Source organism: Sciurus carolinensis, chromosome 11, assembly GCF_902686445.1.
Source record: "Sciurus carolinensis chromosome 11, mSciCar1.2, whole genome shotgun sequence".
In the NCBI taxonomy this organism is placed as follows: Eukaryota; Metazoa; Chordata; class Mammalia; order Rodentia; family Sciuridae; genus Sciurus; species Sciurus carolinensis.
In genome coordinates, this window is record NC_062223.1 from 86,993,660 (window position 1) to 87,007,561 (window position 13,902).

Sequence of the window (13,902 nt, forward strand, 5' to 3'; positions counted from 1 at the left end):
CTACATAAAATACAATTTTATTACCTATAACCATCATGTTATAAATTAGATCTCTCAACTTGTTCATTCTATATATCTACTACTTTGTATTTTCTGAGCTATACCTTCCCCATTCTCTCACTACCCACTGGTAACCACTGTTTCATTATCTAGCTCAGTATATTTGAAATTTTTACATTAAATTCTACATATAAGTAAGATCATGCAATATATTTCTTTCTGTGGCTGGGTTATTTCACTTAGCATAGTGTTCCTCAGAGTCATTTATGTTGTGACAAATGGTAAGATCTCTTTCTTCTTTAAGGCTGAATAATATGCCACTGTATATATGTACTATCCTGGTTTTTTGTTTTTTTTGTTTTCTTTATTCATTCATGGGTTGATGGACACTTATTTTGTTTCCATATCTTGGCCGTGGTGAATAATGCTGGTGAGCACAGGGGCATAGATGTCTTTATGAGGTGGTGATTTTATTTCTTTTGGGGTGTACTTCTAAAAGGAGGACTGCTAGGTCATAAGGTAATTTTATTATTAATTTCTTTTGAAACTCCACAGAGTTTTCTGTAATTATCATATCAATGTACATTCCCACCAACAGTATACAAGAGTTCCCTTTTCTCTACACTCACATCAACATTTGTTATCTTTTGACATTTTGATAATAGCTATCCTAACTACCCTAAAAGATATGAGTCAATAACATATTAATTTTTATTTCCATTTCACTAATTATTAATGATGTTGAGTACCTTTTCATATACCTGTTGTCCAGTTTTGTGTCTTCTTTGGAGAAATGTCTATTCAGGTCTTTTGCCCACTTTTTAATTGGGTTCTCTTCCCATAATTGAATTGCATGGGTTCTTTAAAAACTTTGGAATATTAACCCCTTATCAGATACATGGTCTTAAATAAGCATTAACCCTTTGTTAATCAGGTTGTGTTTAGAAACTGTTATGATACATAATAAAATTAATTATTCAAAACCAATAATTTAAATATAATCAGTGAAAAACTGAGCTCTATTGATATTTGAATTGAATAGTTTAAAATTACTTTATGAATGTGTCAGATTTGGTAACACACAAACCTGATTTCAGGTAATGCTAGTACAGACAATCCAGTCATTGATTTTTAATAGGCAGAAACTTGACCCTAAGGTACTACAAGATACTCAAAGATAAAGCATGATGTCTTTAATAAACTGGATATGAGGAATTATGACAGTTTGTTTTAAATTAGCAAACCAAATTAGTCAGAGCTAACTACAGTATTCCATCCAAAATAAAAGGTTATTCCTTTATTAATTCCAGAAAGATAAGACATTTGCCACTATATTATCACTTACATTGAGAAATATAAAGTATATCCAGGGCTGATATAGGTTTCATATCATGGGTCTAATAAAAAGAATAATATTCAAACTTGCCCAGATGGAATGAGCTACCTTGCACGGTACTAAGTATTCTAGACTAGAGGTTTTCCAGTGGATGAAAGATTCCCTTGTAGCAGAGTGGTAGTAGAGGAAATTCAAAATTAAAGGGTCATTGCTCTATATTACAATTAAAATTATCTTTAATCCTCTGACTGTATGTTATTTTCATATTTGGTGCTCCAGGAAGATTAACTCAGAATCATTTTATTATTATTAGTAGTAGTAATAGTAGTAGAAACAAAACATTAAATCTGTAATCTCAACTATTTTTAATTCAGTATCATTTTATGTTTTTGCACTGGTGTACAACACAGCTCTAAAATTTTTCATCATTAAAATACTGAAACTCAGGCTGGGGGTGTAGCTCAATGGTAGAGTACTTATCTAACATGTGCAAAGCCCTGGGTTCAATCTCCATGTGGCAAAAACAAAACAAAATAAAACTGAAATTCCATACCCACTAACACTGATTCCTTCTCCCCTACTTCCTCAGCTGTAGGCAAGCCTCTTTCTACTTTCTAAAAGTTTGACTACTCTAGGTACTTGATATGTGTGGAATCATACAATATTTGTCTTTTTTGTGACCGGAGTATTTTGCTTTGCATAACATTCTCAAGATTCACATATTGTAGCACATGGTAAGATTTCCTTCTGTGTTAAGGTTACATAATATTCCACTGTATATATATATTTTTTAAATTTTTTTACATAAATATTTTTTAATTTTATTTTTTATTTTTTAATTTTATTTATCCATTCATTTGTAGATGGACATTTGAGTTGCTTCCACCTCTTGGCCACTGTATTTAATGTTGCAGTGAACAGGGGTGTGCAAATATCTTTTCAAATTCCGCTTGGAATTCTTTTGGCTATATGCCTGGAAGTAGGATTTCTGGTTCATATGGTAATTCTATTTTTTTTATTTTTTATTTTTTAAGGAACCTATGTGCTGTTTTTCATAATGATTGCACTGTTTTATATTCTCACCAACAATGTACAAGGATTTCAATGTCTCCACATCTTTACTAATATTTGTTTTGATAATGGTCATCCCAAAAGGTCTCAGATATCATTGTTGTTTTAATTGGCATTTCTGTTATCATTACTAGTATTGGGCATCTTTTCATGAGAATAAGTTTTATATATTTCTGTCTTTTCATTTCTGTCTTTGTTGCCTATGCTTTTAAGTATCACATCTAAGAACTCATTGCCAAAGCCAAAATCCTGACATTTTCCCCTGTTTTCTTCTGGGAGTTTTATAATTTTAGGTTTTAATTATGTCTTTAATCAGTTTTGAATTAATTTTCATATATAGTGTAAACTAAGGGTCCAACTACATTCTTCTGAATATCCAGTGGATATCCAATTTTCTTATCACTGTTTGTGGAATACTCTCTTTTTCATTGTATAGTATTGACACCTTGCTTTCATTTGACCTTTTTTCTGAGTTCTCTATTCTGTTGTATTGGTCCATACACATGTCCATATATCAGTCTTTATGCCAGTACCATACCATGTGGATTACGATTACTTTTTGGTATGTTTTTAAATCAGGAGGTATGAGGCCTCCAACTTTGTTTTTCTTTTTCAAGATTTATTTGGCTATTTAGTGTTTTAAAACCATCACTTTCAAAATAGGGGTAATAAATAGCATCTAATGTATGCATATAAATGCTCTCATTCCCTAAAGCAGGCACACATAAAAACCTTTACCATGACTGAATGGCATTAAGAAAAAGAATTTTCCTTCCAAATGTAGGAAAGCACAATAAATAGAAAAACAGAGCTGAGTTTTAAAAAATTATATTTAATCAGAAGATATAGCTATTTTATAGAGTATAAACACACATTATAGCCTGAAAATAATTGAGGTTAATGTTGGAATTCTCTAAAATAAATATTTTCTATACCTCTCAAAGTGATATAAATACATTATAATTTTAAAGGACCCACAATTTATCTAATCAAAACCTTTCACTTTGATTTGGAAACTGAGATACAGAAAGGCTGAATAATTTACTCAAGAACACCCAGACAGTAAGTGTACAAAAATAATAAACCAATTTTTGAGCTTCCAATTATCACTTTCTTTTATACCATGACTTCTTCTCAATCTTAATGCTTCCTACAGTTAAGTTTCCCTCCACCTGGTTTTACCTCTATGTTCTTGTTAAGATATCAAACTTTCTGCCCCATTCATTGTATTTGCACGGTATCCTCTTAGTTCTTCATCAACCAGTTCTACTTCACAAAATTGACTAGAATATGTTTTCTCCTGAAGGAATTAGAATTAATTGTCCAACAGGTAAAACATTAAGTAAAACAAAATATTTTTGAAGAGGCATTTAGTGGTGGCCATGTTTCCAAAATTATACAATATCCTGAACTTTTAACTGACAGTCCTTTGCATCTGACTGTTTTGTTTGATACTTATTACACTACTGAAAGACAGGCACAATAGGAATTAAAGAAATAAAGATAGACATTAAGATAGGAATTAAGGAAATAAAGATAGACATAGTTTAATCTACTTGAGGTGACATGAATAATTAGTGGTAGAGCCAAGTACAAACTGCAGTCTGAGTCTTTGGATCTTTTGCTCTTCTTTGGATCTTTTTGCATCTTCTCACACTGTTCTTTTGTTATATCGCACTTAGTTCTCAATCAGTATATTCATCAACCAGTATATTCCCTCAACCTATTTCCTTTTAGTTGTTCCCATGTTACCTCAAATTTAAGATGTCATATTTAAATTCACCCTATTTATCCATCAGTCAACTTTCCTCCCTAATGTTCTTATACCACACAAGACTTGTCTACTTAGTTGCCAAGGTCTTGTTCATTCTTTCAGATTCCTTTCTTTCCTTTTGAACTGTTAAGAAATCCTCATTGTTTATCACTAGAACTCTGGAACATTAAATCTGTAACTTCTGTCTTAGCAAAGTAAGTTTATTTAAACACCATATCATACCCCTAAAATATTCCTAGTTATTTAAAAATTGCTCAAAGGACATAATAGAAATGAAATGAAGGAACCACACTAAATATTTCTTCACCAATAAAATTAAGAAGAAACATTTTACAGTTTCTTCTCAATGATATCTTTATTTTTATTTTTTAAATTTTAATAAAAATATCACCTCCTCTAGAAGATATAAAACTTGCAATTCATTTCAATAGAATAATAAATATACTATTTGCCAGGCACTATTAAACATGTCCATAATCATTTATTAAAATCTCATAACGCTCATATAAGATAAACTGAAGCTTTTAGAATTTAAGCTTTCCTATGATGAAAACACAAGTTTCTCTAATATATGCACCAACATTTATTTAATTAAACTGTGGACAAGTTGGCACATTTGTATTCCACTTAGGCCTAATGATTTCATCTTCAGGAAGCAAAACTACAAATATCCTTGTGGACAGCCAGGAAGTCCAAAAATTTGTTTTCTAAGGATGCATGAGTCCAACACAGACATCCACACTCACTCTCCCGTTTTGGAGAAAAGAGTGTTATTGCCAAGTTAGATGACTTCCTTTCCTGGAAGGAAAAGCATTTAGCATTTTGTAAGTACCTCAAATAGTATAAATAACACCTTTTATGTTAAACAAAAACATTTTGCACCAGAGGAGAAATGGAGTAGTTTACAGAATGACTGTTATCACCATCAACTTAAGACTACACACCAAAACACAGATCCCACATCAAAATGTGCAAATACTCAAAATGAGAAACATTCAGTGTCAGCTTATTAGCGGGAGAACCCAATATGCTGACCAAGTCAAGGTTAGAAATTAGGTTACACATTTTCTTTTAACACTATTACAAACTTTACATGATAGAGTACAAGACATATTTTCCCCATTAAGTATAGAAACAAAGGAAATACTGGAACACTTACACTTGACTTTTCATCAGTTTCATTCTCAAAACACTGATTTTCTTTATTTTGCTCAATACATGAAGCATTTTCCTTTGATCCACTCCAACCTGTAAGCTAAAAGAAAAAAAATAGTTTAAGAATCAATACTTACTTTCCAAATTGTAAGTTAAATATTTTAAGCTTTTAACATGAATCTTAAAATATCTAAGACCTGAATAAAATTATTAGATGTTGCTTATGTCAGTTTTAGAATGTGAATGTACTGCTTAACCCATTTTTATATTGCTCCCAAAGAGAAATCATAAAATGGGACAGTTATTCAAAGGCAAGTTTTTAAATTTCAAAGCTTTTCACCAGGGAATGTTGAAATTGGACTATTCCAAAGTAAACTGATGATGTGGTAAAAGCTGAGCATGGTTAATAAGACGAAGGTAGAAGGGTTGATTTCATCTTATGTAATTTCCTATACTTGCAGGAATCTCTATACTCGTAGTTTTTGGAGTTCTCAGAACAAGCAGAGACACTGACTGCCTTTGTGCTGGAGTGTTTTTTTCAAGGATCCTTTGTAACTGCAGTTCTGGATGATGGAAATAATGACTACATTTAGAGTAAAGGATAGGTTTGCTTACTGGTATGTGTTCCCTCAGTTGAGAGAATGCAACCTATAAAAAGACCCATTGCGAGAGAATTTATCATGTGGTCATGTTAACTTGGCCTTGTAGGAAATGGGGCTTGAGAAACTGAGACTGGAAATGTTGATTCTCAGGCTATTTTTGTTGTTGCAAGTAATAAAGTTCTTTTTCTTTGTCCTAAGGGTCTTCTGGAAGAATCTATGAAACTGGCAGCCTAATTCCTTAACTTACAAAAAGGATAAAATCTTGGATGCTTTGCAACTCTTGGCAGTGACAAGAAGGGAATGCTAACAGTCATGATTTTCTGAAAGAAGACTGATCAGGGACTGATGGGTTGATGAAAGACTTTGTAAGACATTCTTGAAAATCAATAACAAACATGTTGACCATGTTTTATGTTCAACTGCATAATAATGGTCCTTGACTTTAATGTTTGTTAATGAGGAGAAATAACTGAAGTAGTTACAGGTCAAGTACTAGGAAAGAGACTCTAAGACAGCTATCAGGTTTTGCTAACTCTTCTGTAGGTGGGAAGATTTCTTTACAATCTGTTTATCATCCTCAGCTACTAAAATTCATTCTGGAGCAGAAGTTCCCATCTGCTTTCAGACAATAAAGATATGTACCTGTACTTATTGTGAAAGGAGAAAAATTTGTAAACACTTTGAGCATACACCAAGATTTCTCTGACACCAGCCTGCTGTAGATATCCCTCTTCTCTGCTCCCATTGTTTACACCTCTCATTGTGATTAACACATTGTGTTATAAATTATATATTTCTATTGTCACATTACAGTTCTTTGGAGAACAGGAAGGATATCTTACTGTGTTTCAATCTCCAAGGATACATACTTGTTTAATGAATAAAAAGTATAAATGATTAAATTAGATACATAAAAGCATACCTAGATAGAAGAACAAAGAGAGAAGTGGTCTGATCTGGTTAAGAGGAATGTCAGGCTCAACCAAATGAGGGAGGACTACAGGTTAACCTTTGTAATCTGCAACATGAAGTTCTTTACTTTGTGCTCAGTCTGTGATGGAGGATGTGCTTCTACATTTGCTATAATGATAAATCCAGGCAGCAAGGGAGGTAGTGCAGGCTCAATCAGCATCTTTATTCCAAAGCATCTCATCATAAAACAGTACCTGACTGTGGGCACTCACATGAGTAATGCAATCAGATCGGTAGCCCTGATTTTGTTCCCACAGTTTGTGGTGCCAAAGATGGGTGCCTTTAATTTACCACCTATAGATTGGCAGTATTGATGGTGTGGCTACTGATTTAAAAAAAAAATTTAGTTGAAACAAAAACATTAGAATTCCATTTTGCTGAGTTAAAAGTTACCACCATGACACTCAAAGTCAGGCATAAATGTTCCTTGCTTACAGCTATAGAGTTATCTTGCCCTCCATGATTTATAATCCCTCCCTCTTCCTTCTTACTGATCTTAAGATTCTATAAGTAAAAAGATAATTAAAAGTGGGAACAATATTTCTTTGTTTCTAAGAAGGGAAAAGGTTCATACATACCATTCAAATATACTAAAGAACTTCAGGAAGAGGAAGGATTCAACTTCTCATCGTCCCCTTAGATATAGCATCCAAAACGCACTAACCTTCATCCTCTGGATTAGGGGTTATGAAGTAGGGCATTAGGGCACTAGGATTCAGATCACTAGGTTTGGGCAGGATTCATTCTAGGAAAGCTAAAGTGACCTTATACATGAGGCTCTTTGGGGCCATTCAATTAACCATTTTTTGTGCCTTTAATTGCTGAGTGTATAATTGGTGTTAATATTTCACTGTAAACGTCCACAGACTCCAATGGGGATTCTCCTGAAGAGGAAGAGTACATGTCGAGAGATGCTAGAGGAATGTGTAATTCTCCCCAATTATTTTCCCCATTTTCTTTCAGGTAGTCCAACAGAAACAATGGAAAATCTCAGAGAAAAGAGGAAATTGCATAAGAATTTAAAGGTTGCAGCAATAGTACAAGATACAATATCTTAAAACAACAGTCAAGTATGGCCAGTAAACATTACTAATGGAGCCAGACCCTTATAGAGTATTAAAGCTTAGTGAATTCAATTGTTGATCCTATTCCCTTAGGTATTCCAGACACTGTAACTGTAATTAAATCCACGGCACTGACAGCATTTGGTATGTTATATTTCCTACATCATTTTCCTAGCCCTCTGGTTCTCGAGGTCCAAGACAACACATTTGTATTCACATGGCAAAGCCCCCAATATGTCTATAGTGCTTCTTCATTAAACTCCCTGTCATTTGCTATAAGGTTTAGTGTCAGTAGCTCTACTTTTTTATGTTTTTCTGAGTTCATTTAGCTGTACATATAGCAGGGTTCATTTTGGCATAATCACACATACATGGAATATAATTTGCTGCATTTCAGTCCCCAGTACCTCCTTCCTCTCTTCCCTACCCTGTCTCCTGTTCCCTTTTCACTACTACACAGGTCTTCCTCCCATCAATGTATTGTTTTTATTATTATTATTATTATTATTATTATTATTATTATTATTATACCAGGGATTGAACCCAGGGGTGCTTAACCACTGAGCAACATCCCCAGCCCTTTTTTATATTTTTTTTAGAGACAGGATCTCACTAAGTTGCTTAGGGCCTCACTAAGTTGCTGAGGCTGGCTCTGAACTTAGTGATTCTCCTGCCTCAGCCTCCAGAGTTTCTGGGATTACAGGTGTGCACCACCATGCCCAGGTATTTATTGTTTAAGTAAATTGGTGCTTTTCATGTTTATATAAATGGGGAATTCACTATGGTACATTCATTTACACATGCACACAGCATAATCTGGTCATCTTCACTCTGCAGGCCCTCTCCTTTCCTGTCCCTCCCCACATCCCCTCAACACCAACCCTCTCCCACTCCACTGCTCTCTTCCATCTTCATGATGTCCCCCGCCTCTTTTTTGTTGTTGTTCTTATTTTTCTCTGGCTTCCTTATATGAGAGAAAAACATTCAACCCTTGACTTTTTTGTAATTATTTTTTTATTTTTGCAGACTGCATTTTGATTCATTGTACACAAATGGGGTACATTTTTTCATTTCTATGGTTGTGCATGATGTAGACTCATACCATTCGTGTAATCACACATGTCCATAGGGTAATGATGTCTGTCTCACTCCACCATTTTTCATACCCCTCTCCCTCTCATTTCCCTCTACATAATCTAAAGTTCCTCCATTCTTCTCTCACCCCCCACTATATATCATCATCCACTTATCAGGAAAAACATTTGGCCTCTGGGTTTTTGAGTCTGGCTTATTAGTTCTAGTTTTTGATGTTCAAAATTGTAATTACATAGATGATGTCCTATTAGTTGTCAAGTCAAAAACCTCAGACTCAGCCAGAAAGTGTAGGTGATAAACTCAGACAAAATTGAGGGGCTCTGTGGATAAATTCCCTCCCTCACAAAGAAAAAAAATGTTGTCTTTTTAGCCCCAGCCATCAAAACGGAGGCCCCATACCTTATTGGGTCTATGGATACTAAAGAGAGTGTGTTCTCACTTGAACATTTAACTCATCAGCTAACTTCAAAATCAGCATCCTTAAAGTGAGGCCAAAGTCACTAACTCTGTTGGTAGCTCTATTGGTAGCAAGCTATGTCATGATCTCTACTTTTGAGCCCCACATTAATGACACCTTTGACACTTAGTAACTCTCTAGTCTGGTATTTTCATTTTGGGGTGGACCAACTGATAATCTAACAAGATGTTAAAGGTCTCACTTGTCACATGGAAATGGTATATTCAAGAATGCAGCCAGCCTGATCCCAGTAGCATCTTGATTTTATGTAAAAAAGTATCATTACCCTTTTAGGAAAATTTGATTTCCAGTTATCCCCTGAAGCAAAGACTCAATGGGATTCTTGATTCAAAAGGTTTCACTAAATATCTGGAACTTATTCACTAATGGTTTAGCCAAACTGAAACCCAGTGGTGCCCACTGGTATGCTAATGCTGTTTAGTCTCAGTGCTAACTACACAAAACTGAAAATGGCCACAGTTCCTCCACTCAGGGTACAAAACTCAAGGCTATTCTCATAGGTGTAGCAAATATGCCTTCTGACAAGTTTATTATATTTTTACTGGCTCCTGAAATGTTGCCAATGGCCTAAATGTTTGGTTTGCCCCTTGGAACACTACAGATTGACAAATTAAAGACATGACTTTCTGAGAGCTTGAACAATTGGACTGTTTCCTTCACTCATATAAATCCTATAGTGAGGACTTCTAATGTGACTGACTGTAATTAAGCTGCTAATTGAGCTTGTACTGCTATCACTACTACCTGGATCCATCATCACTGAACGTGGCAACAAATCCACCATTATAGACTGAGCATAAAGTAAAAGACTGTTTCTGAGACAGGGGTTACCTGTCTTAAGTAGTTCAGATTGGCATTCCTCTGAGTCAGATCAAAGCCTCTATTCCCTGTTTGTTTGTCCGTCTATATGCATTCATTTATTCATCTAATTTAATTTTTTATATTTTCCATTCATTAAAAAAATATTTATTGATCTCTGGAGATGGAAAGACATTAATATGGATTGCCTTTTCTCCAAAGGGAAATATACAGATATGTAATTTATAGTGCAATGTGTTGATCAAACTAATATATAAACAATGGAAGGGGCATCTATATCTGATTGAAATCAAAGGAGAGTTAGTGCTAAAGTCAAATAAGGTTATATAGATAAGTAGGAGTATTTTAATAGCACATAATGTAGACTTGAGAGGCACCAGGCTCAGAAGGAAAGAGCATAGGTTTAGAGTAAGAAAGAAATGATTTAGTAACTGTGCAGAATGGACCAATATTTAAATGCTATGACTGTTATCATTCAAAATATGGAAATAATGCCACCTATTGCAGAGAGTTCTATTCCTCCTATCAACCATTTCACAACTGGATTGAATACTTCAGATTGGAGAGGAAGGAAAAATGACTTCTCAATCCTCTTAAATTCTTTGACTGAGGTACAAATTGACATAAGGCAGATTAACAGAAGAAGAACTATTTTAATTATGTGCATACCCATGCATTGCATGAGGGTCTCACAAAAATATGAGACTCAGAGAAGGGCCTGATAATTCAAGTTTATATAGCATCCTAAACCACAGAAAGGAATAAAGACACTTAGCTCTTCTAGGGTTGGTGGAGTCAAATTATGGAAGGGGATAGGAGGAAAGGTATGGTGAATAAACGTTACCTCATCATGATGATTAAAATTTCTCAACTGGAAAGTTTTCTCAGAGTAACTCTCATCTTGATACAGACACCTTTACTGATGAAAATATTTATAGATGAAAACTTCCTTTACAAAAGGAGTCTTTGAGAGGTACTTCAATGTGTGCAGTTTCTCAAAATAACCAGTTTGAAATGGTCATTATGCCAAAGGGGAATACTTGGGGATAGCATTCTAAACTCCTATAGTCACATTTGGGGGTGATATGCCCTGAGTCCCAACAGGATTTATGACTTTTCTCCTTCACATCAAATGATATCTCATATTTTCTTCCTAAATACATACAAAACACTCGATTTCAATCTTGACTAGCTATTCATGCTTTTATATCCCTGTCTTTACTCCTTTTCCTTGTAACTTGCCACCAAGTTTGCTCTTTTAGAGTTTTTCTTCTACACATCTTTATTTCCTTCATTCTTTCACAACAACAAAAGACCTTGATCACTCTTGTTCCCAAACTATCCATTTATACTTAGCCTTCTCCCACCCCAGAATCAACATTCTTGAAAGATATAATAATAATAGTAGTAATAATAGCAACAAAATACAACAGAAGCATATAATGAAAAGTTATAATAAGCTAGATATTAAAGGATACTAACACATATTTTATACATATTGTCTCACTTTTTTTTTTTTTTTAATCTATGAAATAGACACCGTCATCCTTCTTTTCTGGGTAAAAAAACAGGACATGTTCTGTCATAAAAGCTTATGCACTTAAACCAGTACACTAAAGTAAACCACTTCCTTTCCTTCCATTAAGTTTTTTAAATTGTCCCAAGACCATCAATATGTGTGCATCACACAGAGCTTTGTTAAACAAAGTCTTGGACCTGCTGAATTTGAAACTGTAGGGTGGGGCCCTATAGTCTGTTTTTCACAAGTACTTGAGATAATTCCATCACATGCTGATTTGAAAACTAATGATCTAGATGAAGAAATGTTAACTATATATAGACATATTTAACAAGAGATGTATGGTCTTGGCAAAATGGAAAATCAATGCTCCACTTAACAGGTACAGTCTCTAATCACTTCCAGGCATTTGTTACAGTGAGGAAACCCAAATCTAGTGTTGTTAGATGTTTGTAATTTTCCATAGAACTTGGAATGCTGATTGTTGTGCAAAATATTTTGATGTTTAAGTACTGGAAACATGAAACTAAGTCTATGGGAGGTGGTTGTCTTGAACTGAGCTCTGTAATAGGTCCCAACAGAACAGATCAAATCAAAATGGAAGCCTCATGCTAGGGGCTATGTAATCAAATAATACTTTCAAATAGACAAGTTGAAAGAAAGAGAGAGAGAAAGGAAGATTGATTCACAGCAATCAGTCAGAAAGGCCTCAGTCTACCCAAGCCAACATGAGAAAGAACTCCCTTCTGTTTCAACCCTATAAGGAAACTAAATTTGAAATAGCCAATTTGCTTTTTGTCCCTTATTTTGTGCTTTCTTCAAGTCTTTTGTGTCTGTAAAGACAATAGAATCCCTCTACACAATTTATCAGAGCATCTTTCTATTTTTAGAAATACATGAATAGCTAACAAAATCCAATTGGATCATCAAAAAATTTGTTGAAACAACAACAATTATATGTTTTTAAAATAACAAGTGAGCTAACATGGAATATTCTAAACAAAATATAAACCTGGACTTCAGTTTGCATAAGGGGAGTCAAGGTTGTGACCTCTGCTTTAATCCCTAGATGCTGTCCTTTCTTCCCTCCTACTGAACTCTTAACTCACTGAGAACTTCCTAGTCCTTGCTGTCTTCCACTTTCTCTGAATTTCTATAGTCCTTATTGTCTTTCATTTTTTCTGGCATTTCACACCATTAGCTAATAATTCCTTCTTAAAACCTGTATTCCTATATACAGGATCTTGGATTGCTCCTTCTCTTTCATTTCCTCTTCATTCTTTGAGTCCCTGACTTCATTTGTTATCTCTAAATTCCTTTCTATTTATCTGTTCTTTCAAAACTCATTCTCAAGACAATTTTCAAATCAAGGACATTTCCCTCAATTTCTACTCCTACATTTTAAAATGCTGACTGGTATTTCCTCTAAGAATCACAACGGCACCTCAATTCTATTCAATCTAAATATAATTATCTTTTCTTCAGAACTCGCTTTTACTCCTAGTTTCCCTATTTCTAGTAATGACACAACTCAGTTTTTTAAGGTCTTGTCATATGAGACTTCTCCTGTACAAAGCCTGGACTGGTGCTGTCCCTTTCTACAACTAGACAGACTCTCTTTTTCTGTGATACCCTCAGATATAGTCTTCTCCTTTATATCGCTAATAATGATCAGACCATCTCATTTCTTTTAGGAACAACCTACAATATAGATGAAGGGAGAATAAACTTAGAATTATTTATATCTTTGTCTTATCCACTCAAGAAGATTTTAGGCTCCTTCAAAAGGTGTATTTATCGCCATCTTTATACCCTTCGTGGTGCCTAAATAAAGTAAGTTTGTATAGACATTGATTGAATTATTTAATTACATAATGTTAACACATTCCACACTACACAACATGTCTGGACAAATATTTATCAAATGATTTAGCAACTGATTCATCTTTTTTATAAATTTCATAAAAAATTCCCATTTTTAAGAAACAGCAAATTTTTTAAAACTGGAACTTCTCAA

The 13,902-nt window shown here is 34.2% G+C and overlaps 1 protein-coding gene across 2 annotated transcripts in view; it reads right to left on the minus strand.

Moving 5' to 3' along the window:
* The window catches only part of Dlg2 (discs large MAGUK scaffold protein 2), a 2,079,243-nt gene that overhangs the window by 1,548,879 nt on the left and 516,462 nt on the right, over nt 1-13,902 (minus strand). The window contains exons 1-2 of one of the 2 annotated variants that reach the window (XM_047516993.1): nt 5,534-5,551; nt 5,341-5,436 (exon numbers count right to left, since the gene is read on the minus strand). Coding sequence is in view for 1 of the 2 variants with exons in the window: in XM_047516979.1 (XP_047372935.1) it covers nt 5,341-5,436 (96 nt within the window). In the remaining variant the exon portion in view is untranslated. Of the gene's footprint in view, nt 1-5,340; nt 5,437-5,533; nt 5,552-13,902 lie in introns of those variants that run through there. The other variant, XM_047516979.1, reaches the window with a different exon arrangement.